Below are 25,963 nucleotides of genomic sequence, written 5' to 3'. Positions count from 1 at the left end.
TGCTTTGTATCAGTAAAGCATAGACACCTTAGAAGATTCTTCCTATAGCCTGTGAAACTGATTTTTTATATTTTTCCCCTTAGCTATTCAACACTCTTAATTCAGCAGGCTGCTAAGTTAATTTTTACAAGGTGTAGTGTTCATTCAATATTGGAATTGAGTGATTTAAGTCTGATGTCTTTTTCCAGATCTCCATTTAAAATGTAAGCTAAAGGACAGTGGGAAAAAATAACTTCCCTCGTATCATGTAAATTAGCCCTTAAAACTACGGGGATGATTCAGTTTTTAAGCTAATGCTGATGAACCAGAAATGTATTTCCCCCTCCCAATCTTCACAGCAGAGAACGTCTGTGGAATGAGATGCTTTTAATAACTGAACTTGCCAGCTGACATAAAGGCTAAAATTAACATTTTAAACCATACATATCACTTTGTAGACTAAGTACACTGCATTCAATTTAGCACAGCTAGCCCCAAACCCTAAGACCTCCCATCTTTCTTCCAAGTCAAAGTCTTTTGCTGTTACTGAGTTTGTGTGGTCACACAACCAACCTAATAGCTAACATTTTAACAATACCTTACTATAGTGGTGAACTTGAAGTGACTATTTTACATGTATTAACTAATTAGATCCTCATAAAACTCCTGAGGTTAGTCATATTATTGTTTCCATTTTTTTTTTTCAGATGAAGAAACCAAAGTATAGTCAAGTGAGTGTTGCAGCTAACACCTGGACTTGTGAAGATGGGATGTGAGCGGCTCTAGATCAATCCCTTCCATATAAACGCAGGGCAACGCTGGAAACAGACAGGTAAGAACACAAATCCCTGCCTCTTCCGTCTTCTGTTCTGTGTGATTAAGGGGCAAGATTTTACACCTGAGATTTGGCCACTTATAAAATTTTTAAAATGCTGTCTACTTCATGAGATAATAGGCTAGTACTTCTCAAACTTTCTTCTACAGGGTAAACATCTTCCTAGGGTTTCCACTTTTAAGAAATGAGATTTTTTGTTCATGTGAGAATTTTTTTTCTGCAATCTTACAAGGTTTTTTAAGAGGTATATGTTAAAAAAAAAAATTCTGACTTCCAGTCCGATGCTGTTCTTAAACAATGAGAGAATATATTCTGTGTAGTGAGTGTCTGGATAATTTATGCTTTTGTGTTTATGCTAACTGCCAAGCAGAGGTCTCAACCAGACAAGCTAAAACAATAGTAGCCTAAAACCATTGTACGTCGCCACTCTCAGGCAAAAACTTTAAAGGGACAACTCACCCTCAGTGGTCCAACCAAGCTTAAAAAGCTGTGGGTGGATAAAACCATGGCATTTGCATCCAAATACTTATCTGGCATCTCACAATAATATGAAATCCTGACAGCTAAGAGAACTGCCTGAATGTTAAGCCTGAGACCCCATGTCAGCTCTTTGTTTCAGCTCAATTTCCCCAATGAATGATCTCAAAGCAATACCTAAGCTGCTCCCTAACTAGCACAGTAGGAAATTTGTTTTGGAAAACTTACTTAGTAAAACTAAGTAAAACTTAGTTTCTTAGTATGTAATTTTAAACAAGTTTATATTAAAACAAACATGAATACAGAATGCAATGAAAACTTCAAGTAATTTTACAAATGTCTTTACATATATATTTCCCCTAAATGTTGCATCAATAATGTTGTTTACAAATGAGCTTTATTTTATCAATAAGAACAAAGCTGGATTCAGGTCTTCTAACACCTGGTCCAGTGATCAGTCCACTTTTTTACTGTCTAATACTAAAACAAAAATTTAGCCATTACTATATAATTATATAACCTTAAAACTTGTAATTTATTCTAAATTTTGTCCTAAAAAACAAAAAATGAGTTACCTAATACTCTAAACATACTTACTCATAAGTAACGTAAAAATAAGAAAACAAGTATAAAGTATACATTTCTCTAAATTTATCTCCTACTTCTTAATATGTGTGAGCAAACTTCATACCTTTTGTTTAGTACTTTTAAATAATAAATACGTAGGCACTTACTTCAGAAACAATTTTATGTGCAAACAGTCTATAATGTGCTACCGATATGTCCAATTTTCCACAAACAATTGAGTTTTTAAAAAGAAAACCACAAAAAAATTGTAATAGGTACTGGACGCCTAGAAAAATAAAGCTTATTCTACTAGGAATCTCAACTTAGAAGTGAGTATTCTCCAAAGCAGAAATTACATACTGCCATTTCAGGAACACACTATGCAACTCACTCCCAACATCCACAAATGCCTATCAATCATAATAGTTAAAATCAGATCAAAACGGTCCAACGTAATTAGGCTTCAATGTATTAGACCATTATGTTCTTCTAAGAAGCTAATAAACCAAAACTAGAAGTACTAAAATCAAAAGAAATTACTAGAGGCTAATTATCATACAGATTTGTTAGTTCCTTGCTATATCCTTTCTAGAAAAGGAATATTTTACTGCAATGAAAATTTTATATATTACTCGTCATGAATTTGTCATTATTACATAAATGCTGCCTAGTGCCATTAACCAAATGGCATGACCATTTTATGTCCACAATTCACTTCTGTATTTACAAACATAATTTTCATGACTTATAAAAGTGTATCTCTCAGTGAAGGCTTAACATTGAGATGCAATCTAGCATCCATATCTGCTGTTCTGCAGATAGCAATGTAGGAAGGAAGTACTTTAATCCCCTTTCATATGAGTGACCTTATATGAAAAAAAACCCAATAATTTAGAAGTTCGATGTCTCCAAAGGAGATTTCCAGATGCACTTATAGAAATAGTTACAGACAGTAAGAGTTCTAAGAAACATCTTCCATGTCCACATCCTGTTGTAATTTCTGTACCATTCTGTCTTCCAGCTGCTTTCCTTTGCCTTTAAAAAAAAGGGGGGGGGGTGGAGAAAGAAATTAAACTCTTGACAAAGAGCTGGGGTGTGAACCCTGGCCACCTTGAACCAGGGTCTCTGCTCTTAACACTGTCCTGCCTACCTCGAAGAGGGTGACCTAAAAACTTAGGTAACAATGGTTCATTCCTATTTGGGTGTCTGTCAGTCCATATCATCTATATGTGAAACAATGCTCCAGGATTTCTTCTTTTTTAAAATTTGGTACAAAAACAACCTAGCTAGGACTTTTGCATAAATCTACCCAATATGTGGTTATGGGATTTGACTTTACTAGGTTTAGGCATAGCTACATCTCACCAAAATTTCTCTCCTTTTAACAGATTGTACTTGGCACCAGCTGAGTAAAAAGGGTCGTTTCCTAGCATCTCACAAAAGAAATTATGCACACAAGCAACTGCCCAAGTGAGTGCCTAACTGTAAGTTACATAAGCACAAGGAGGGTTTTTAATACAAAACTGTAGTTCTCAAACTGAAGTATCAGACTCACCTGGAGAGCTACTAAAGAACAGAGGTCCAAACTCAAGGGGCTTGGACCTCTATGTTTACATACTAAGTCCCCAAGTAACTCCCACACCAAATGAAGTTTGAGAGCTACTAATATAAAACATTATCCTTTAATCAAAACAGGTATGAGGCAAAATCAAGTTATTACTCAAATCGTTTTAACTTGGATTTTGTGGAAGCTGGGATTTTATGAAGGGAGAAAAGAAACACCGTATGCAATACATTGATTGGAACTGGGAAACACACTGAATAAATTATTTTTATAAATAGTCATATAATAAATGAGGGAGAACATTTACATGAAAAGATTCAACCTTAAAAAGTTGGTTGGTACCCAATTACACGGACCACAACAATCCAGATTTTTCATTTCTCTACTTAAGGCAGAGAACTCCTGCATAATGCAGTACTTACCTGCAAGAGGGGCCCGGATAAGATGGATGTTTTGTTTCACTTCTTTAATGTCCTGAACTTTCTGCAGTTCTTTATTTTTCTTCAACCTAGGATACAACACATCAAGGCCAAAATTTCAGTTACTAAAACCTCTTTAAAAGACATTAATTCCTAATTTGTAAAAAATTGTATTAAGTGAGCCACACAAATGAGCAATGGGAACCCAATTCATTTCTTGTTCCTAATTAGCTTAAACGTGATTCCTGCACTCCCAGTTTGTTCCTAGCACCTAGTCGAGAATAAAAGGGGTGAAAACATATTTGCTCAGTGAATGAAGGGATGTGACTGAAACAAAGAATTAACAAGTCTCAGAGATTACACAGAGTAAAAATCTCTAATTATTAAAGTGTCTGTGTTCTCTATTTGAGGAGAAAGATTTGTAGTCTCTGTTACCTAATTTTTAAAATCATTCAGTAAATCACAAGAGCACAAAACACAAGACATTCAGCAAAAAAAGCTAACAGACTAGTTCTCAAGCATTTGGGTCCTTTTTTGTAATGCTTTAAAAAAATTTTTTTTTAAGCCAGAAAGCTGTTGACGCATGCTTTTCTATGACTTTTATGGTGACTAGATCAAGAGCCATGCCCCTTCTAAAGAAATAGCCAATTCCAAGCTGGGGCAGGGAAAATCTCATTAGCCATAAAGCAAGAAAGGACTCAAAGAATGGTGAGGAACTGTCAAAATGACACACAGCCTGCCTGAAGGAATTCTCATTGGCCAACTTGGGGTACTTAGAACATCAAAATAATGACAAAGAATTATAACTCTCATTGAATACAATAAGAATTAATGAATACACAAATAAATGAATAAAAGAATAAATTTTGGAACTAGGGAAAAAGGAAAATGCTCTTTCTGAGATAAGAAGGTCAACTAATAGAGAAGAAATGATGAAATCAGAAAAACCACCATTTGGCAACAATCACAGTAGTAACAGATTCAGGCACAACTCTAATGGATGCGAAAACCAGCAGGTATCAGTTTGAGGAGTAACAGGCTCTTTGCTGACTCTCAATGTGTCTCCCTCAAGATATGTACTGATTAAAAAGGGGGAAAGGGGCTTCCCTGGTGGCGCAGTGGTTGAGAGTCCGCCTGCCAATGCAGGGGACACGGGTTCGGGCCCCGGTCTGGGAAGATCCCACATGCCGCGGAGAAGCTAGGCCCGTGACCCATGGTCACTGAGCCTGCGTGTCCGGAGCCGCTGCTCCGCAACAGGAGAGGCCACAACAGTGAGAGGCCCGCGTACCGCAAAAAAAAAATAAATAAATAAAAAGGGGGAAAAAACAGTAACTTTCCAGTGGAGAAAACTGACAGACACTACTTTAACCAAGCAATGAAAGTTAACATCACCAGTAAGGGACAACAGGTGCCTCTGCTGGGGTGCTTAAGGGGGACACACTTCTATGATGTTCTGGCCAAAGGGACCTGAATCTAATCACGAAGAAAACATCAAACAAAAACCGGGGAACAGTCTATGAAATAACTGACCTGTACGCTTCAAACATGCCAACGTCATCTAAGACAAAGGTGAGAAACTGTCTGGATTAAAGGAGCTTGAAGGAGATATGACCACTAAATGCAATGCATGATCCAGGATTTTCTGCTGCTATGAAGGACATTATTGGAACAACAGGTAAATCTAGTAAGGTCTATAGTATTTTATCAGTGTGAATTTTCTGATTTAACTATACTGTGGTTATTAAGAGCATGTTCTTATGCTGTACCCCTGAAACTAATGTTGTGTGTCAACTGTACCTCAATTTTAAAAACCCAGAGAAAAAGAACATACTATTTTTAGGAGATATATATACACTGAAGCATACTTAGGAGGAAAAGGCATCATGTCTCAACTTACTATGCACAGAGTTAAAGTAAATTTGGCAAAATGCTAACAGAATATACAAGATTTCTTTATACTATCTTGCCAGTTTTTGAAAGTCTGAAGTTACGTGAAAATAAAGATATTTTAAAATATTCATACCTGTTCATTATAAATTTAGCCTGGCGTTTCTGTTTGATCTCTTCAACTCTCTTCATTGCATCAACTACAAAAAAATTCATAAACGTTAACAAATTTATGTACATTCAAGCAGGATGATTATAACCAACAGGAGCTTTAACAATCACTACTGTGACTTAGAAGTGGATTAAACTAAATAAAAAACACTGCAAAAACGATTCCTATTAAAAAACAATTCCTACTAAAATAGCTGACAAAGGTATGTACCCTTGGCTGTTATCACTGTTGACTCTTTACCACGTATCATTTCTCTAACTGTTATTTTGCAAAAGCCTTTACTACTACTAAATTTTCCTTGTACTTGAAACCAGTCCAACGCTTTTCAAATTTTATTCTACAGAGAACTTGGATTAATGGCAATTAATCCCATTCTTAGCTTGTCATCTCCATAAATAGATTCTACCTTCCTGGTCATAAAAGCCACTTCTTCTTCAAGTGCCTAGGATATGATCTGCACATGATGAATACTGGTAGAACGAACCAGTCAATCCATTTGCCACGTTCTTAACCACTAAAATCCAACTGTTTCAGAAAATGTGTAGAGGAGCCTTGGCTATAAGGGAGTTGAGTCCAACTACTCTAGAATCTATATCAGCACTGTCCAATATAAGAAATCACATATGTAATTTTAAATTTTCTAGTAGCCACAATTTTTCTAAAAAGTAAAAAGGAACAGTCTGAAATTTAAGATACATTTTGTTAAACCCAACATATCCAAAATACTGTCATTTCAACATGTAATTAACAGAAAAAATTATTACTGAGATATTTTATGCTTGTTTTCATACTAAGTATTCAAAATCCAGCATGTATTTTATATTTATCGAACATCTCAATTCAGGCTAGTCATTTTAATTGCTCAGTAGCCCCTGGGGCTAGTGGCTACCATACTAATAGCACAATTCCCAATCCAGATTCTTAAAGTGTAGTCTGTGGATCTGAGTGGGGCAAATGAATGAGACTGTGATAATACCTGAACCAATTACTGTCTAACAGAAACAATAAAAGAGTACTCAGTAACATGCACTGAGAGATCAGGGACTGTGTATGCCCTGTTCATCTTTGTATGCTAGAGTCAGTGGTTACTGGTAAAGGATACAACATCTTAGAGAACACACAGTATTTCTCAGGAACAACATAAACATCATGATACCAGCACAGAGGATCTTAGTAACTGAAGATCCACAGATGACTAAAATATGTACCTCAGTTTCCATATCAAGCTGAATACCCACCAAATAAAAGAAGTTATAGGTAAAAATGGTCTGGAGCTGCTATCTTCAAGTAGTAACAAAAAAGAAACAAAGGCCAAAGTGAAATAAAACTCAGTGGGGTCCAGAAATGCTTTAGGATCTTCCAGTAATGTCCCTGCCAAGACTACCTTTAGGAATCAATTTAATAATCCTATGAAAATTAACTATGTATGGTATAGATGTTAACCAGACTTATTTTGGTGATCATTTCACTATATATACAAATATCAAATCATGGTGCTGTGCACCTGAAACTAATATGTCAATTATAATCTCAATTTTAAAAATCCTATCAATCTCTTTAGAAACCCTTGAGTTTGAATCAGTGTTATTTCCTTACTAAATAAACCCAATAAAACCAACTGCTAATCAGAAATTAACTCCTCCTCTAATTACAAAACAGAAGGGAAAGACCTTATTTTTTAAAAAGAGAAAAAAACCAAACAAACAAGCACACCAAGGGGAAGAATACTTAGGCAATTCCCAACTGGGACTCTTGATTTTTCCACACAGTTCAGGAAGATAAACAAGGCTTTAGAGGGTGTCAAATGCTACTACAAAGGCTCATAACTTTCCAACTCTTCCTCTGAAGTCTTGTGACTAACGAAAAGGTGTTGAAAAGTATGCCCTGCCAATAATCCATTAGAGACCAATAAAGTTGGTAGAATTCTAAGTCTTAGAGACTTCTAGTTAACAAACTATATCACCTCCACACTCAAGACTAGAAATGGCTAAAGGCTGTATAAGCAGGCATGGGGGAAGGAGAAAAGACAGGGCCAAGGGCCTCAAACACACATAGAGACATAGTGGAAGCTACAAGCTAGCTTAAGGAAATATGTTTTACTACATATGAGAATTTTTTTTAAACTAAAGCCTCTGCTTACTTAAGTAAACAAAACAGAGAGACAGGTAGGTAGGTAGATAAGAATTAAACATTACTGCTTTTAGTTTCAGTAGCCTATAGCTTCATTTTTACCCAAGTCAAGCACTTAGAAGTTCTCTTAGAAAACTTGTAATTATCACCTTACATGCTGTACTTTTTAACTTTACAGAATCACTAAGTTCTATTAGGTATACAGAAAACAATACTTATATCCCTAAACCAAATTATCTAAACTTGTAAAGTGTGTGAGGTTTTTTGTATATTTTTACTATACCACACTCACCCCCCCCCCAAAAGTATTCTACATTTCTTTTTCCCCAGATATTTGAATGTTTTTATATTTCTGTGTAGGCACTTTAAATAATATCAAACTTAATAATTATGTCATTTTTATAATGGATACATCAGCCAATTCTGAAAAGGATTTGGGATAGCTTATTAAAAAAAAACCCACAAATACAACAGAGCCATTAAAATAAGGATAAAAGTATAAAAGCTAACTGATTAAAAGAAGAAATTTAATATTTAACCAACCAACTGATATTAAAGTTATGGTGATATCCCAAACCAGTGTCTCCTGAAAATTCCCGGTAGTCCTTGTGACTTACTGGTTTTATTCCATAGCTCTCGCTGGTATCTGACAGGTTCATTTCTACGTTTTTCAAATTCAAATGAATTATCCTGTAAGAAGAGGAGAAACACAGTTTTAAGAGAGGTAGAAAGGAAGCATTTCTTAAAACTTTTTCTCCTTTTCACAAAAGTTCTAAGTGTTTCAAGCTATGGGCACATATTAAGATTTCCCCCAGGGGTGATCCCAAATGATACACGTTTTCAAACTTTTTCTCCTTTAAACACCACGATGTACAAGATAGCCCTATTGAAAATGTCTCTCTATGTATGAGTGATTCTCAAAGGGAGGGGACAGGATCACCCCCATCCCTCAGAGGGGCCTATAACAATCATGGGGATTATAAACAAACTAAACAGCTTTCCTAATTTCCTGTTCCTAGCTGAGACTCACAGCCAGAAGACTTTATATTACATTGAACCATATGAAATTGCCTTTTCCCATAGATCAAAAAGAGTCAAACACTGAGAACTGCATATGGTTCAACAAAAATACCTAGCATGTTTATATTTCAATACCTATAAAACTTTGTGTTAACAGCACAGAGTTGAAACTACACATCTTCAAATAATGTGGTACTACTCTGCATGACATAAGCTTCACCCTGAAATTCTTTGGTGCCCTCCAAATGTAGTTGGTATTTTGACAATTAACAATCCTATTTATCTAAAAACATGCAAAATAATTTTGGAAAAACTACAGATATTTCTTAGTTTTCAAATCTATCAGACTAGCATATGGAACAGCATTAACTCTGCACTTGGCTATTTCATTTATATACACATGCCTCTGTTCAGATCACAGTAACCTCAGCCATGACAAGGTAAGTGGTCACCAGCAAATGACTATGACCCAGCATCCTTTCTTCACTCATACAGTTGCCACCTGTATTTGAGACGCTACATATCTATTCGTCCATAGTGAAAATTACTTTTGTGACAGTTATGATTTGGCCTTACATGTTGTCAAAAATATTCTTTATGTTCACTGAAGAAACTCAGGTATCGAGAAAGACAGCAAAGGGCTTCAAAGCAACTACTTAGATACTGCCTTTAAGGAGTGGCGAGGTGGGAAAGAGTCATGGGTTTGGGGGAAGAGGAAGTCTGGCAGGAGGGGACAGTTGAAAGCTCTCCCTCCCTCAAAGGTAGCCTGTGCAGCAGCTTCCCCTCCTCCCTTTTTAAGGATTGAGTGCAGATAAGCTTCACCAGGTCCTTACACCAACTCAATTAACAGCAATATGATGGTGGGGGTTTGCCTCATGGAACTCTCTCACCCCTGACTCTTCACTATTCCTCCTTACACTGCCATTATGAACTAAACTCTCTGCTCTCAGACACAGAGTCCTGCTAAAGAAATCAAGAAACTGATAAATGAGTCTATTACAAACCTCATCTGAGCCCTCACTGCTAGTCAAAAACCCTTTAATCTCTTAACCTCCTTTCAAAAATCCCTAAGTAGCAATTTCCAACTTCAATCCATTTAAATAATTCTCCCCTTGTTGCAAGAGCTAAAAATACTTTTTCGAAAATAAGAAAAATCACTTCTACAAACTAGATTAGGAATTTTTTTCCTTTTCAGAATTCTACAGATTTATGGTTTGGGGATCATGTGAGAATGGGATTACCAAACCCAAATGCAAATAAGTCACTCATTAACCATTCTATAGGAAGCCTTGCTAGAGTTAATTAAATCACATCTCCCACCAAGAAGTTAAAATTTTGAAAACTGTAAAAACTATACTGATAGCTAACTGTACTCACCACTGTGAGCTCTTTACCAGCTGCTTTCCGGAATGCTTTAGTCCACCTGACCTTGCGAGGATTGCGCTTCTTTTTGAAGTTTTTATGACACTTGGATTTACAGAATCTGAACACCTACAAGAAAAGTGTTAAAATAGTGAAAAGTCAATATTAAAAAATTTTATACCATAGGATGTTATCTTACCAGACAAAATATACTATAAAGTCTGAGAAATAACAATGGTTCTCACTCACAACTGCTTCTACTTACTCACAACACCATTTAGAAATGTGTGAGAACACATAAAATGGAAATTGAACTATTTTTTGACTAATAAACACCATCACAACTAAAGATTGAGGGCCCCAAAAATATGGTTAAAAACGACCATTTGGGCTTCCCTGGTGGCGCCGTGGTTGAGAGTCCGCCTGCCGACGCCGAGGACACGGGTTTGTGCCCCGGCCCGGGAAGATCCCACATGCCGCGCAGCGACTGGGCCCGTGAGCCTGCGCGTCCGGAGCCTGTGCTCCACAAAGGGAGAGGCCACAACAGTGAGAGGCCCGCATACCCAAAAAAACCCCAAAAAACAAAAAACGACCATTTTTATATAATAATAGTAAAACCTTACAAATGATCTTGAATGAAGGGAACAGTTTTAAGGAAAGTCATTTATTTAAATACCTTTGCAATTCAGAAAAATTCACAAAATTCACTTTCTAAATACCGCAATGGGGGGAGGGGGTTAAAAGTTTCAAACAACCACTCTGAAACTTCCTTTGGTTCTTTCCACCATTGCACAAAATAATTTCAAAAAAGCAACTAGGGGCTTCCCTGGTGGCGCAGTGGTTGAGAATCTGCCTGCTGATGCAGGGGACACGGGTTCGTGCCCCGGTCCGGGAAGATCCCACATGCCGCGGAGCAGCTGGGCCCGTGAGCCATGGCCGCTGAGCCTGCGCGTCCGGAGCCTGTGCTCCGCAACGGGAGAGGCCACAACAGTGAGAGGCCCGCGTACTGCCAAAAAAAAAAAAAAAAAAGCAACTAAAACTGGCCATAGATTTGTTTTCTAAAGTATTTACTCAGAGATCTACTTAGGAAGATTCTTCACTACTTTAATTCTTCACGTTCATCCCAAAAGATGTGATCCTTTAATAGTGTTTACAATTTAATGATGATTCAACATGCTCCTGAAATGGCTTATTGGGACTCATTTTATAAGTCTAAAATGCATCATTTTGTTACTTTGTCTTAGAAAACATTGAAATTTGTGTGTATTACTAGAGGAAATCTGAAGAGAAAAAGTAATTGAGTTTGTAGATCTTGGCAAAGAAAATTAAGTTGAATTAAAAATGTGACCCATTAAAAAAAAAGTCAAAATAAGGTATCACCATTTCAAGCTAACACACACACACACACACACACACACACACACACACACATATCACAAACCAAAATACTTTTCATTTTATATACACTTTGTTCTATGGAGACCTTCAAATAGGTCGCTAAACACACTAGGACACAGTTTTCTTAGAAATGGTCAATACTAGATCAATCTGATCTAAGCCCTGACCTCATGGAGAGCCCTCTCCTGGGAGACTTGAGTAAAAGCATGTCTACATTCTTGAATTAATTTCAAACCAACTAGAAAATATAACTATTGTAGTCTTCTGGAATAACTCACAGTAAAATCATTATTGGTAAAATTTCTTTGAGTATTTTCAGCCAAAGTACTATTACGTTTTTAAGTAAAAGCCTTCAATGTTTAATACCTACTAGGTAACTCCTAAACAAATCCCCATTTCTGAGATATACCTAATGAGAGGCCTGAACTTGTCCCAGGTCTCCTCGGTTCCAAAGAGAGCCAATGGGAAGTTACAGGCAAGTCTACTTGAACTCCATATCTAACAGACATCACCTGAAAAGCACAATGAATTATCTGAAGAGACTGGAGTCACTGAGATGGGATGGGGATTCAACCCCCAAATAAGGAGCAGCTACTATGTGCTGGATGTTGTACTAGATGCAGGAAATACAAGAATAATTAAAACATGACACCCTACCTAGAGAAGCTTAGTCTAGCAGTGTGGTAAAATCTCATTTTGCAAACAAGAGAGATAAAGAATGGACTAGGATATAAACAATGGGATATAGCTATACACAATAATCAAGTATAAAGTAATATGCAAGTACACATTAAGGAAGTGGTTAAATCTATGGTGGGGTAGGTGGTAAACGATTATGTGTGAGACAAAGCTTCATAGACTCAAATTCCCCTTTTAATCTCGTCCTCTAGCATCATCCTCAGTCTTCAACATGCACACAAATGATCCATTTGAGCCTCAAAGTTCTTCAATACCTTCTTATGCCACTAATTCAACAAGCATTTATTAAGCACACCTTAAGAGTACGTAATTTTCCTGTTTGCAAACTATGAAAATATGGAGCAGTAATACACTAATTCTACTCTTAAGAAACAACCTGAGAAGCATAAGAGGAGAGGTTTCTATGAAAGATGGTCCCCAAAGCTAAGAGCATAAATGCAGAAAGACTAGTTAGGAGGCTACAAAAGTGATAAGTGCCTAATCTGGAACCAGGGCAGGTGGGAGGAAAGAAAGCTAAGACACCACTCTCCTTTGCAAAGGCAGAATGGATAGAACCTATAGCTAGATACAAACGGTGAAAGATTCAAAGATGACTCTCAGTTTCTAGCAGAACTGTCTAGGTGCATGACAGTATTAATTCAGAGAGCAAAAAGATTTGAGGTAATAAGGAACACTCTCAGCAGGCTCACTGTTAGGTACTGTTAGGTACAAACAGGATTTCCCTGTCAAGCGGAAAAATCAGACCTGGAACTAAGGAGATAAAGATTTTGGAATCATCAACAAAGAAACATTACTGTTCTTCATTAGTGCTTCAGGGCCTCTACTTCTTATTTCCCCAATCAACTCTGTTCTGGATACACTGGTCTTCCCTACAGCAAGCTAGCTCCCAGCTAATTCAACACTATCCTTGCTAGCAATACATACACTTCCTCATCAACTTCAACTTCCACTGTGTCTGCCAGATCAACATCCAACTCCAGATAGCTCCCACCATCCTTTCTAATTCCCATACCCATCTGACAAACACTGATGGACAAAAATCATAGTCATGATGACCAAAGCATCCACAAAGCCATAATGCCCACTGTGAATTACACCCCAACCGGACAATCATTTCATTCATTGCTATAAATTCTTTGTCATGTTCCTTAGAGCAGGAATTAAAAATCTTTTACATGCTCTTTCGAGTTTCCAAACATAGCTTTGGTCCCACACTTTTGGCAAGACCCCTTACTCCTAATTTAGTGAGGTCAATATCTTTCATGTAGAATACAGACATACGGTGATGAAGTAGGAACTGTAGTTCTTTAGCATGTCAAAATCACCCCCACTGAATATATAGATTCCTGGCTCCTCTTCCTCTCTCCCCAGAGATTCCAATTCAATAGATCTGGTGGAAACCAGGAATCAGTATTTTCTACAAATGTCCAGTGATTCAGAAGCAAATACAAGAGAGGTCAAATTCTGAGTAACAATGTGTTAAACAGAGGAATGAGATCCATTCCGGTATGAAAGGCAAATTAACGTAACACTCATAAAGTCTTTCACAAAGAGGCCTTATACAGACGGTCCCCAACTTATGATCGTTCGACTTCATGATGATGAAAAAGTGATACACATTCAGTGGAAACTGTACTTCATTATAGACCTACCCCAAGCCTCTATCACCATCTGCAATCCGTCACTTCCCTAAACAGAGAAGTAGCTGCTCCCCTCTGTGCCTTTGCTCAAACTGTTCGTTTTCCTTCCACCTAGACTGCCTTCTCCTCACGTTCTTAAGCAAAACGCAAGATCCAGGATAAATGTCACTTCCTTTCTGTGCCTTTCTACAGGCGACCCTCTCCAAAACACCTTCAACAGCTTCATAATACATAACTCTACTAATAAACCATATGCAACATTTCTATCAACCTCTACAGACTATGGCCGACCCCAAGTCTTATTCATCTGTACAGACGCGGGCCTCAGCAATGATGCTTGACCCGGCATGCGTTCAACAAAGTTTACCGAACTGGAGAACGTGGCCCATGTGCAAAAGTGGGCAAACATACTCCCAGCTTCCCCGTCGGCGCTGCCTGGAATCGCTCCTCAACCTCATCGCAGCCAGCCTCGCCCAAGGGCGGCCTAGTGACCAACTCCGGTCGCGACGCCGGCAGGAGAACCTTCCCCAAGAGGGAGGTCGAGGTCGGAGCCGCTAGCAAAACCAGCCCCACGAGCCGAAATCCTAGACCAAACCCCACGCAGGCGCAGAGGAACCCCGCGCCGAACGGGCGCGGCTTCAGCCCGGCGGGAGCGCAGGGGAGCGCAGCGGAGCGCGTGCTACTCCCGGCCGTCTCACCTTGCAATCGTTACGAACGAACATCATGCCGTGACCTGGATAAATAGGACCCGAACAGAAATAACACTTCTCAATCCGCATGTTGAACGCTCGTTGGGACGCCCCAGCCAGACGCCGCGCTTAAGAGGAAATGACGTAGCCCCGCCACGGGAAGTGATTCTCCACCCGGAAAAGGCGGTGTTCCTTCGCTCTTGCTGGCCCCTGGAAAGCTAGCCGGACGTGACGGCGCCACCCCGCGGGCGCGCCGGCAAAAGCGCTACCGTTTGGCGCAGGCGCAGAGTGCGGCGACCTCTGGTGATGTGCGAGATTCTGCGCAGACTTCTGAACTGGCTGTCCGAGCCTCTCGTTTTCCTTCCTACCGTGTCGTATAACGTCAGCAATTACTCACGTCTTGTTTCTGCTTTGTGCTTTTCCCCAGACGGCTCTCCACACGTGGCTCGTCTCCAGGAGCTCATTTCTCTGCGGCCTGAGCCCCGCCCATGAGTCCAGTCCCAAGCCGACTTGCCTGATGTCCGCGGCGGGAACCTGCTGCCCCGCGCTGCAACCGAAGCAGCTGAGCCTCAGGTTCGGAGGACTTAACCGGCAGTGTTTTAAAGACTTGTAGTGGTGTTCTCCACCTTTACTCCCCCACCCCCGCGCTTTTTAATTAATATACATATGTGGTTTAAAAAATTTGTTTTTCTCTCCCCAGACCTCCAGTCCTCCTCTCCAGCAGCAGTCACTTCCTTTTATTACGTACCAGAGGTTTTCTGTGCATAGACAAACATTTGTGTGTACGTGTCTCCACTCCCTCTTCTTGATAACACTGATGAGCATCCTGTTCACCCTTTTCTGCATCTTGCTGTTATCTGCCTCCACTCAATGGGATGTGAGCTCCATGAGGGCAGGGATTTTTGTCGTTTTGTTTACAGCTATACTCCCAGTACCTAGAACAGTTCCTGGCTCGTAATTAAGCATCCAATACACATTTTATTATCAGTGAATACTTCACATTCTCTTCCATAGTTACATAAACGCAATTGTAGGAGGGTATCATCTTAATTGGTCGCCTGTGGCTGGACATTTGTTTCATATCTTGTCTCCTATCTTTAGGAGATAATAAGCATCCTTACTAATAATAAGCATCCTTACTATTTTTTTTTTTTCAAAAGAGAGTTTATTGGTATAGAGTTGCTGGGCCTATAACACTTTTAAAATTTGGTAGATAATACTAAATGCCTTCCAAAAGGTTTTACCAATTAACACTAAACAAGAACAAATAAGATGCCTATTTCACGACGTCTTTGTCAAAGGTGATCTTTGCCAATCTGAGATTTTAAATTTTTTATTATTATTTTAACTGGCATTTATTTGATTATGAATGGAGTTAGGAAACTTTACAAATGTTTGAAATCTATTTTTCTCTGAGAATTGCCTGTTTATGTCCTTCACACAGTTTTCTAGTGTGTTGTTGATTTTTAACAGCATTTTACGTATTAAGAAAGTTAGAGCTTTGCTCTAACTTTCAGAAATTGTTTCCCAATTTATCAATATTTTAATTATTGCTTATAGCATTTCTCTGTGCAGAAATGTCTTATTTGTATGTATCCAAATTAATCTTTTCTTCTGTGGTTTTGGATTTGGTGTTTTGCTTGAAACTGCATTTCCCTCTTCAAAATTGTCAAAGATTTTCTTTATTATTTTTATAGTATCATTTTTCACATTTGAATTTTCAACTAATCTGGAATTTGCTTAAGTATAAATAATAACATAGGATTCCAGTGCGGTTTTTTTCCCCCAGTACCACAGGTTGAATAAGGGCATTGCTTCCTCCACTAATTCAAAATATCACTTCTCCATGGGTCTATCTACTTTGTTCAACTGATTTATCTATGTATGTGCCAGTTCCAAAATGTTTAAATTATTGTAATTTTTAAAATAACTGGGTTTACCAGCAGTCCTCCTCTTCCTTCCTTGGCCTTCTTATTCCTTGTTTCCCTAGCTATTCCTTAAAGTTTTTTCTTTCTTTTCTAACTTTAGAATCAGTTTGTCTAATTATAATCTGTGAATACAGGTGTTTTCCTTTTATCTGATACTTGCATTTATTTTTCTTTGCTAATCACTTGACATGCAATTGCAGAACAATGTTAATAACAAAGGCACACATCAGAAATTTTAGTAATAAACATTTGCCCAACACTTCATTGGCAACCAAGCTGCTGAAAATTATTTTACTTTTGTTTGATCTTTTCCCTCTCTCATCCCCCTCAATAATTATAGAAGAGCCTCATCAGTCTTCCCAAGCTCTTTACACAGTTCCTTCCCAACTCTGTTTTATCTCTTTACTTCAACAAAAAATTTCCTGCCTTTCTCACCAACATGATAACCCAGCTTCACTTCTTACCATCAGTGTCAGGGGCCCTATCCCTTATCTGTGTTCTTAATCCCACACCTTAAGGCTTCATTTGAGACTCTGTTCCCTTCAGCCTATGAGCATACTCAGTGCTTTGCTCTAGGTTGAATAGGTGAGTAGCCAGTCTTAGAAAATGTTTTTCTTTCCAATTATTATAATGGAATAGAGGAAGGGGTTAACAACAACAACAAACATGGATTTCACGTTCAACAGACTGAACTGAAATCTTGGAAATACTATTTCTTTTTGTTTAGCTTGCTTGAGACTTAATGATTCCTGAATCTGAAGGTGTATGTCTGTCACCATTACTGAAAAATTCTCAGCTATTTTCTTTTCATATATTTCCTCTCCTCTATGTCCTCGCATTTCTCCTTCTAGAATTCCCATTAGACATAAGTTGGAGCCTTAATCTTTCCTCTGTCTCTCTTAACCTCCCTCAGACCTTATCCCTGTCTGCTGAATTCTGTATAATTTCCTCCGGTCTATCTTCTAGTTCACCAATTTTCTCTTCAACTGTCAAACTTGCCATTTAACTTCTGACCATTACATTTTGAATATCAATAGCTACATTTTTCCATATATGGAAGTCTTTTTCTAAAATTCAAACCAGTCTTGTATCTTTAATAAAGTCTTCTTTTCCCAGGTGTTTCCATTCCTTTTATGTTTGTAAGTATTTTAAACATCTTTACTTTATGGTCTCCATCTGATAAGTATATTATTTGAAGTTCTTAAGTGCCATATATTGCTGGATTTTGGTTCACTGGCCCTTGCTCATGTTTGGGTTGAAGGGGGTGAGGAAGGAATGAGTTTTCATTTTAAATAGTGAGCTCACTCTTAGTAGGGTGTTTTCTGTAAAAATCCTGTAAGTTCTGAGTGAAAATGTTTTCTCTGAAGAGATTTTACTTTGCTTCTCCCAAGAAATCCAGAGGTATTACAAGCCACAAATCACTTTATGTTAGTTTATGTTCATTTTTTGGCTTAGACATTCCCAGAAAAAAAAGGGGGCTAATGTAAACTTGAACCTCAAACCTGTGTAAAAGCATACTTATGGTTATAAATGCTCAGGGAAGATTAAGACATAGACCAAGCCCTGGCTTTGTGTGTGTTTGGAGGTAGGGGCCCTCCATCCCAGTATCCTCCCTCCAACAGATCCAAAGCTTTCTCCCGTGATGGCATGTAGCCATTAAAACCAAGCACCTAGATTACTGATGCTGGCAAAAACCAAACCAAAAGCAAACCACACTCAGTATCAGTTTGTTGTAAGTTCCCTCTGTTGCTGCCATTGTTGTTGCTGCTGTTGCTGCTGTTGTCTGCTTTGTGGAAAAAGAGGGATGGTCTCAGGGTATTTCCATTACTTTCTTAAGAGATCAAGAGTTCATTAAAAAAATGTTCATTATATTTTATCCAGCATTATCAAGTGTTTTATATTGGGAGAGCTTTCCAGTTCTATACTCACCCATATTGCCAAAAATAGAAGACCTGGAAATACCACTTAGAGTTTTCCAGCTTATAAAAAGCCAAGCAAAACATTCTTTAGTGCAAAAATAAACAAATGGAACCTAATCAAACTTACAGGCTTTTGCACAGCAAAGGAAACCATAAACAAAAGGAAAAGACAACCTACAGAATGGGAGAAAATATTTGTAAATGATTTGACCAACAAGGGATTAATTTCTAAACTCCTACAACTCAATATCAAAAAACCCAAACAACCCAATCCAAAAATGGGCAGAAGATCAGAAGAGACATTTATCTAAAGAAGACATATAGATGGCTAACAGGCACATAAAAAGATGCTCAACATCACTAATTATTAGAGAAATGCAAATCAAAACTACCATGAGGTATCACCTCACACCAGTCAGAATGGCCATCATCAAAAAGTCTACAAATAACAAATGCTGGAGAGGGTGTGGAGAAAAGGGAACCCTCCTACACTGTTGGTGGGAATGTAAATTAGTGCAGCCACTATGGAGAACAGTATGGAGGTTCCTTTAAATACTAAAAATAGAGCCACCATACGACCCAGCAATCCCACTCCTGGGCATATATCCAGAAAAGGCAAAAACTCTAATTCGAAAAGATACTTGCACTCCACTGTTTATTGCAGCACTATTTACAATAGCCAAGACATGGAAGCAACCTCCACTGACAGATAAATGGATAAAGAAGATGTGGTAATGTATATACAATAGAATATTACTCAGCCATAAAAAGAAAGATATAATGCCATTTGCAGCAACATGGATGGACCTAGAGATTATCATACTAAGGGAAGTAAACCAGGCAGAGAAAGACAAATACTATATGACTTAAATATGGAATCTAAAAAATAACACAAATGACTTATTTGTAAAACAGAAACAGACTCACAGACATAGAAAACTTATGGTTACCAAAGGGGAAAGGAGGGAGGAGGAATAAATTAGGAGTATGTGATTAACAGATACATACTACTATATATACAATAAACAACGAGGACCTACTATATAGCACAGGGAACTATCTTCAATATCTTGTAATAACCTATAATGGAAGAGAATCTGAAAAAGAATATACGTATGTATATTATATATATACATATATAACGTATGCATAATGTTAGCAAAGAATTACTTTGCTGACACATATTGTAAATCAACAACAGTTCAATTTAAAAAAAGAAAAAACCTCCTTATTGGGAATTCCCTGGCGGTCCAGTGGTTAGGACTCCGTGCTTCCACTATGGGGGGCATGGGTTCGATCCCTGGTCAGGGAACTGAGATCCTGCGTGCAACGTGGAACGGCCAAAAAAAAAAAGTCCTCATTGAACATTTCTCCAATAGATTGTTAGCTATCTTGACATCAACTTCAAAACATCAGAATATACTTCTCAGATTTCCTAATTTCACATAATAAACCAGTATGGATTTATTATATGAGAGCATTTCTAAACATTTTTGAAGTGGTTACTTTCAAATTCTATTCCTGTCTTTAAACATTAATAGTGACTCCTGTTTTGAAAACTCTTTCACTTGACCCTGCTGCATCTTAAGTCCTTTATTCAGTCCACCAATAACCATATGAGTACCTACTGTGTACCAGGCCTTTTCCAGGTGGTGGCAACACAATTTTGAAGAAAACTTTCCCAAGTCCCTGTCCTCATGGAGCTTATATCTTAGTGGATGGAGACAAACTTACAAATATATTGAGTGGTGATAAGTGACATGTACAAAAACAGAGCAGGATAACAGGCAGCAGGGGACAATCTGGTTGGGGCCATGAGGGGGAGTGACTGCTATTTTATATAAGGTGATCAGTAAAGTCCTTCTGGACGTGACATTTGAACTGTCTTAACGCATGGGGGAAGGAGCCATGCAGATATATGGAAGACTAGCGTTCCAGGCAGAGGGAACAGCAAATATTCCTGAGTCAGGAGCACACTTGACCACTCCAGGGAGGCCCGTATGCCTGAGGAGGAGTGAGTGGGGTGAACAGTGTGGTAGGAGATAAGGTAAGAATGTCCATCTCCCCACATACTCCCTCCTCATCCAGTCAAGTACTACACCACTCCCAATGCCTCTTGCACCCACCTCTCAGCCCCAGTCTTAGTTCACGCCCTTACCACCCTTGCTTTGTTCACCCGAGGACAGCTAGTACAACATTTCCTGCACAGTAGATGCTCCGTAAATGTTCGCGGATAACATATCTGAATTACCTTCTCCAGAATATGTTGTCTTGGCTGGTCCCTCATCACGCACCTAATGGAATTTGTGTCTCGGAATGTGGTTTCCTTTAGCATTATGACTTTTGGTTGAAACTTTATTGTGATGGGAAATGAAGTTATGTTCACATCCAAACTTGACAAATTAAACCACTTTTTTATTATAAGCTTAATTGGCACAAAGTTCACTAAAGATACACTTCACTTTTACAGAAGCCTGTCAATAGGAAAATACACGGACGCACAAAAAATTTATACTGGTACTTCAATATAAATTTAAACAAATGATTTCCAAAGAGAATACAGGTTATTTACATCAATAATTAGAGATGGCTCTTGCGTGTGCCAATATCATATATATGTTTAATTGTGTATTATGTTTAAGGCCGATGAAATCTGTAGCTAACTTCTCAGTTGGTTCCTAAATAGGCTGGAACATACTGATACTGTCTTCTTTTTAACTATACAAATGAATCATATAAAATGTTCCCTGATATGTAGCTATAAAATTATTATTTACTCCACTTAAGTCTTATGGCAACTTTAGAAGGCACTGCCTGTGATGATGACCCTGCCCTTGAAATGTTTGGATCTTTTTCTCACCAGGATACACAATTCAAATGCATAGGACTCAATGACTCCTTAGTATTTAAAAAGGTCCTCATTTCAAGGGTAGAAATATATAAGATCTTAGTAAACACAGCTAAGTTTCTTAAGGGGATGGTGGGAGGGCAGTGGCAAAAAAAAAAAAAAACAGGACAGATACTCAACAAAAATCCATTTGAAAATTATCATAAAAGTAATTACTTTCCATCATAGCTGTATTTTTCTAATTACTGTTATGCCAAACATCTGCCACCACAAAATACATTTATTTTTATTCTTTATTTAAATTATAATGAGTGGTGGGTGTTTCTACCCAAATAGCCATTAAGCTCTTTGGAAATTTTAATCTACTTTACTTAAACTACTTTAATAAATAAGAATTTTCCCCTTTGATTTTTATAAGCAACTGCCATGAAGCATATTTTGAAACCACCTTCAATTTGGTAAGAAGACACTTTGGCAATGTGGAAGAGTACATGACCTTGGAAAGACCCAGCAAGTACAGTAAATGCCCATGATCTCAAGGAAAACTACAGGCTACAGAACACTCTGTTTTTCTTATACTGAGCTAGAGTACAAATGTAACTGCTTAAACACAAACATCCATCTTCTACCAAATAGTAAACAGATATTTTATGTAATTATAAGATAATTCCTTCAATTCCACCAATGTAAAAATAAAACAGGTTGCAAAGATCAACAATATAGAGACTGGGGGTGAAAACAAGATGAGTCGTTCACAAGCTAATTGAAACTGCAGCCTGAGGATGCCAGACCAACATTATAAATATGAAGAAAAAGAAGCTAAATGTTTACTTATCACAAATAACTTCGGCATAAGCGCCAGCTATGTTCAGATGGGGCCAGCACATAGGCCAAGTATAAATGCACAGATCACAGTGAACGAAAGCCATAAAAACCTAGCTCCCTGACCCTTCAATCAACCCTTCAGAGCAATGGGAATCTAGCAGGGAGCCAGAAGCCCCCCTTCAGCTGCTTATACAACATTAAGCCACCCCAGGCCTCACCACCAAGCCCTTTCCCACCAGCAACAGTCACAGTGAGCATATAATTTCTCGATCCAGTTTATCCAAGGTCTATAGATACGGCCAATAATTTGCCCTATTTCATTTTAAAGAGAATGCTTACATAAATTAATACTCAAAGACATTTGACCATCATTTGTATATATTCTTATTTAACATTCAAATGGTTTAGATGGCATTTTAGAAGGTCCCCTGTGGTGCAAGTAGGGTCTTTAAATTTGGATTAAACACTGATGTTACGTCTAAGATCTTGAATGTGAGACTCCAGGCCTATCTATGTTAAGGCGGGTGACAGTATCTTCAGTCATTCTACATAATAAATGCACTGTTCTGTGGCTACAAAATCCTGAATACTTGAATGATCTAATGCCATGGGCTAAGGTTTTATAAGGCACTTTTGGCTATGTGAAATATTTCTCCTAACTCTCAGGCTGAATCTTAAAGAAATATTTACAAAGCTGCAGCAAAGTAATTTTAAAACTGGATGCTTTACTGATAGGTCTAACTGGGATGGTGAGAAGCAGTTTATACACAATGCCCGTTAATTTCTCCCTGCGCCGTGTATCACTGTAGAGAAGGTCACAGACATGGACCACCTGAATTACTGTGTAGCTCGCTGGACTCTTCAACAGCCACATGACCCCTTTTCCTTTTCTTCATTCAACTGATCTGCAGAGGTGTGACCATTGGATCGCACCACGCCTTCGGGAATCCAGGACTTGTCCACACACCGTTCCATTCGCTTCATTATCAGGTCCAGCAGCATCTCAATCGCTTGGTTTATGTTTGTCCCATTGGCAGCACTAGTTTCAAAGTAGGGGATTCTGGAAGACAGTGACAACTCGGGTAACAACATGTGGAGGGAAAGGACAGTGACCTTTGCTCTTGATAATTCAACTTAGAAAATCAGAAGAATACAAATATACAAGACAACAAAAGCATTTTGCCACACAGGCCACATTAAAAAGTGAAAAATAAAATAACTGACACTGCATTCCTAACAGATGTAAAACTTCTGGAAGTGTTTACTCCCATTTAACACATGATTAAACTGCAGCTCAGAAAGATAAAGTAATGTGCCCAATTTCATAATGCTAGAAAGTAGCGGAGCCAGGATTCGAATCCACAGCTGTTTGATTCTAGTGTAATCAACTTAAACCATAGGCTCCACTGGTTCCAAATATGCATACTTGCATGAGGATTTCCAAAACAGAAAACTCTGTTTCACTTGTTACATACGGTGGGGGGAAAAAAAGCTGATATAAGAGAGACTTCAGAGGTCCCTGGCTGTATTTGTCAAAGGCTTTGCCCCTTGTCAGCTCCAGGCTATATTCCTGGACCACACACTTGAAGACATTCTGAATTCCACAGCACTTCAGAGTTCCTCAGGTATTACCAATCTTAAGCATGTTTGTTTTGTTATCCCAGGACCCGAGGTTAGGTGTAATTTTTTAGTAACTCACAAAGCATCATTTCAAAACTGTAAGGCTACTTTTCACATCTTCTTAAGACATCAGTCTTGTCACGGTGGTCACCTTTCATCCTTAGAGTCAGTCTTTGCAAGGGGATTAACCAATCACCTGCCAAATTCTTCCTCCTCCTTAATAAAGTCATGAAAAGAGCAATAAAATTGTATTTTCTTCAAACTGTTGATTTCATTCCCACCACTTAGTAAGGAATCTGACCAAAAATGCTCTTAGATGTAAAATCTACAAAAGAAAGTTGTTTTAGCACCTCTGGGAGCCCTGCAATTGAATTCAGTAAAATATTCCTTACATTTAGAGAGACTTTAACATCCAACTCTATTAAAATACTTTTCCTGAAGAATGTCTTTGTTTTCCTGTCTTCTCATAGCATGTTAACACTACATCAATGACTCTGATTACAACTTTGGTTATTCTTTCATTATTTCCTGGCTAGGAGCAGCTTCCACAGGAGAGCTTTTACAGATTTGTTTTAACCTTCTTACTACTTTTACAGAGCTTTTCACAACTGTTCTGCTTCCTGTGTCACCAAGAAGCACATTAGGGGCACATGTGTAGGGATGGAAGGCTGTCTGTCCATTATGATTTCCTCAAGATGTTGCCTTATTATCTGCTCGCTTCCTATGGGAGCTAACAGGCCTTGCAGCTGGACTCTACAATCCTCTCCTGTTTGAGTATAGCTCTGAAGAACTGGTTGAGGAACCATCACTTCATTCGAGGATTTATCTGCCTATCTGTGAGTTCTGAAGGACATGGTTGCTCCACTGATTCTACCATGACCATGTTCATAGCCCTTCATATGCTGACTCTAAAATATCTTAATCAGAGAAGGGTCCACTGGGCAAATTACATCATCTCGGTGGTTTTTAAACCTCTTGCCTGGATATCTCTTTGGTTACTGTCAGTCTTTTTTCCCTACATCTTCATCTGGAGCCTTAACCACAAAATGAAGGTAATACATCTTTCCCATCCCCCTGGTCACATGCCGTATTTCTTTACCACGTTTGAAGAAGACATTCTTTGTGGGGACTGAATAAATACTTATTTATCAAGTACCTATGTTATTGAGCTAAGTCCTGGGGACACTTTGTAATGCTGCCATTTCTACATGAGCTGAATTTTAGATTAAGAATTCTCAAAATTTAAATACTTCGATTTTCTCCATCGTGCTCTTTCTCAATTATACCCATGAAGAATCATTTAATATCTGCAAAACATTTCTTATACTTAAGGAGAAGGCTTGATCATTCTATCGCCATTCAGAAAGCTATTGTTTAATGGAAAAGCAACTGAAAAACTCATCTCTCCCTCAGAGAATAATGGACTGAAATTGAAAATACAAAAATAAAAAAGTAGTTGAGCAGTAAACTTTGTTGTAAATACCAGTCATAATAGTGTATATCTTACTTTTAAAATTTCCTCAAAGTCCATTAAAAATATCTTTCCAGCTATAGAGTCCTCAGCCTCAATGAATTCCTCAACAGGATCTCCATTAAGCTATCTCTACTTTCCATAGTTTCTTCCATCTCAGCTCCTAGTAATTACCTCACAATAATTTTTTAAGGCATAAATGAGAAAACACAGTTGAAAATACTTTTTAAAAAATGATAAAACCTATGCATGGAAGTTACAGACAGTTTGGAGAATGGTTAAGAGCCATAACCTCTGGAGCCAGCCTGCCGGGATTCAAATCCTAGTACGACTCCTTACGGACTGTGTAACCCTGGCAAGCTATTAACATTTGTGCCTCAGTTGCCTTATCCATAAAACTAGATAATATCAGTATCTTCCTATTAAGGATTAAATGAGTTAACATTTAAAGCACTTAGAAATGCATCATTTTTGACAAATGTGTCATTGATAAACATTTCTTATTTCCAGCACA

The 25,963-nt window shown here is 38.1% G+C and overlaps 2 protein-coding genes across 4 annotated transcripts in view; both read right to left on the bottom strand.

Annotated features, from left to right (window-relative positions):
- Positions 1-351: 351 nt before the first annotated feature.
- RSL24D1 (ribosomal L24 domain containing 1) lies at positions 352-15,666 on the bottom strand. 2 transcript variants are annotated; one of them, XM_059056322.2, is made up of 6 exons: positions 14,848-15,666; positions 10,428-10,541; positions 8,648-8,720; positions 5,865-5,928; positions 3,845-3,930; positions 352-2,893 (listed from the first exon to the last, which is right to left on the bottom strand). In XM_059056322.2, exons 1-6 carry the CDS (start codon positions 14,926-14,928, stop codon positions 2,820-2,822), a joined length of 492 nt encoding a protein of 163 aa, XP_058912305.1. In that variant the 5' UTR covers positions 14,929-15,666; the 3' UTR covers positions 352-2,819. The 2 variants fall into 2 exon arrangements, with proteins under 2 accessions (XP_058912305.1, XP_058912306.1); XM_059056323.2 differs by lacking the exon at positions 14,848-15,666 and adding an exon at positions 14,517-14,749.
- A 5,356-nt stretch (positions 15,667-21,022) lies between these two features.
- The window catches only part of RAB27A (RAB27A, member RAS oncogene family), a 73,821-nt gene continuing 68,880 nt past the window's right edge, over positions 21,023-25,963 (bottom strand). Inside the window, exon 6 of one of the 2 annotated variants that reach the window (XM_059056312.2) lies at positions 21,023-23,418. In XM_059056312.2, coding sequence (XP_058912295.1) covers positions 23,220-23,418 — 199 coding nt within the window. In that variant the 3' untranslated portion in view covers positions 21,023-23,219. The remainder of the gene's footprint in view (positions 23,419-25,963) is intronic. The other variant, XM_067029823.1, reaches the window with a different exon arrangement.

Source organism: Kogia breviceps, chromosome 3 (assembly GCF_026419965.1).
Source record: "Kogia breviceps isolate mKogBre1 chromosome 3, mKogBre1 haplotype 1, whole genome shotgun sequence".
Lineage (NCBI taxonomy): Eukaryota > Metazoa > Chordata > Mammalia > Artiodactyla > Physeteridae > Kogia > Kogia breviceps.
Note: the sequence above shows the minus strand (reverse complement) of the source record. Positions and strands in the feature narration are given on the sequence as shown.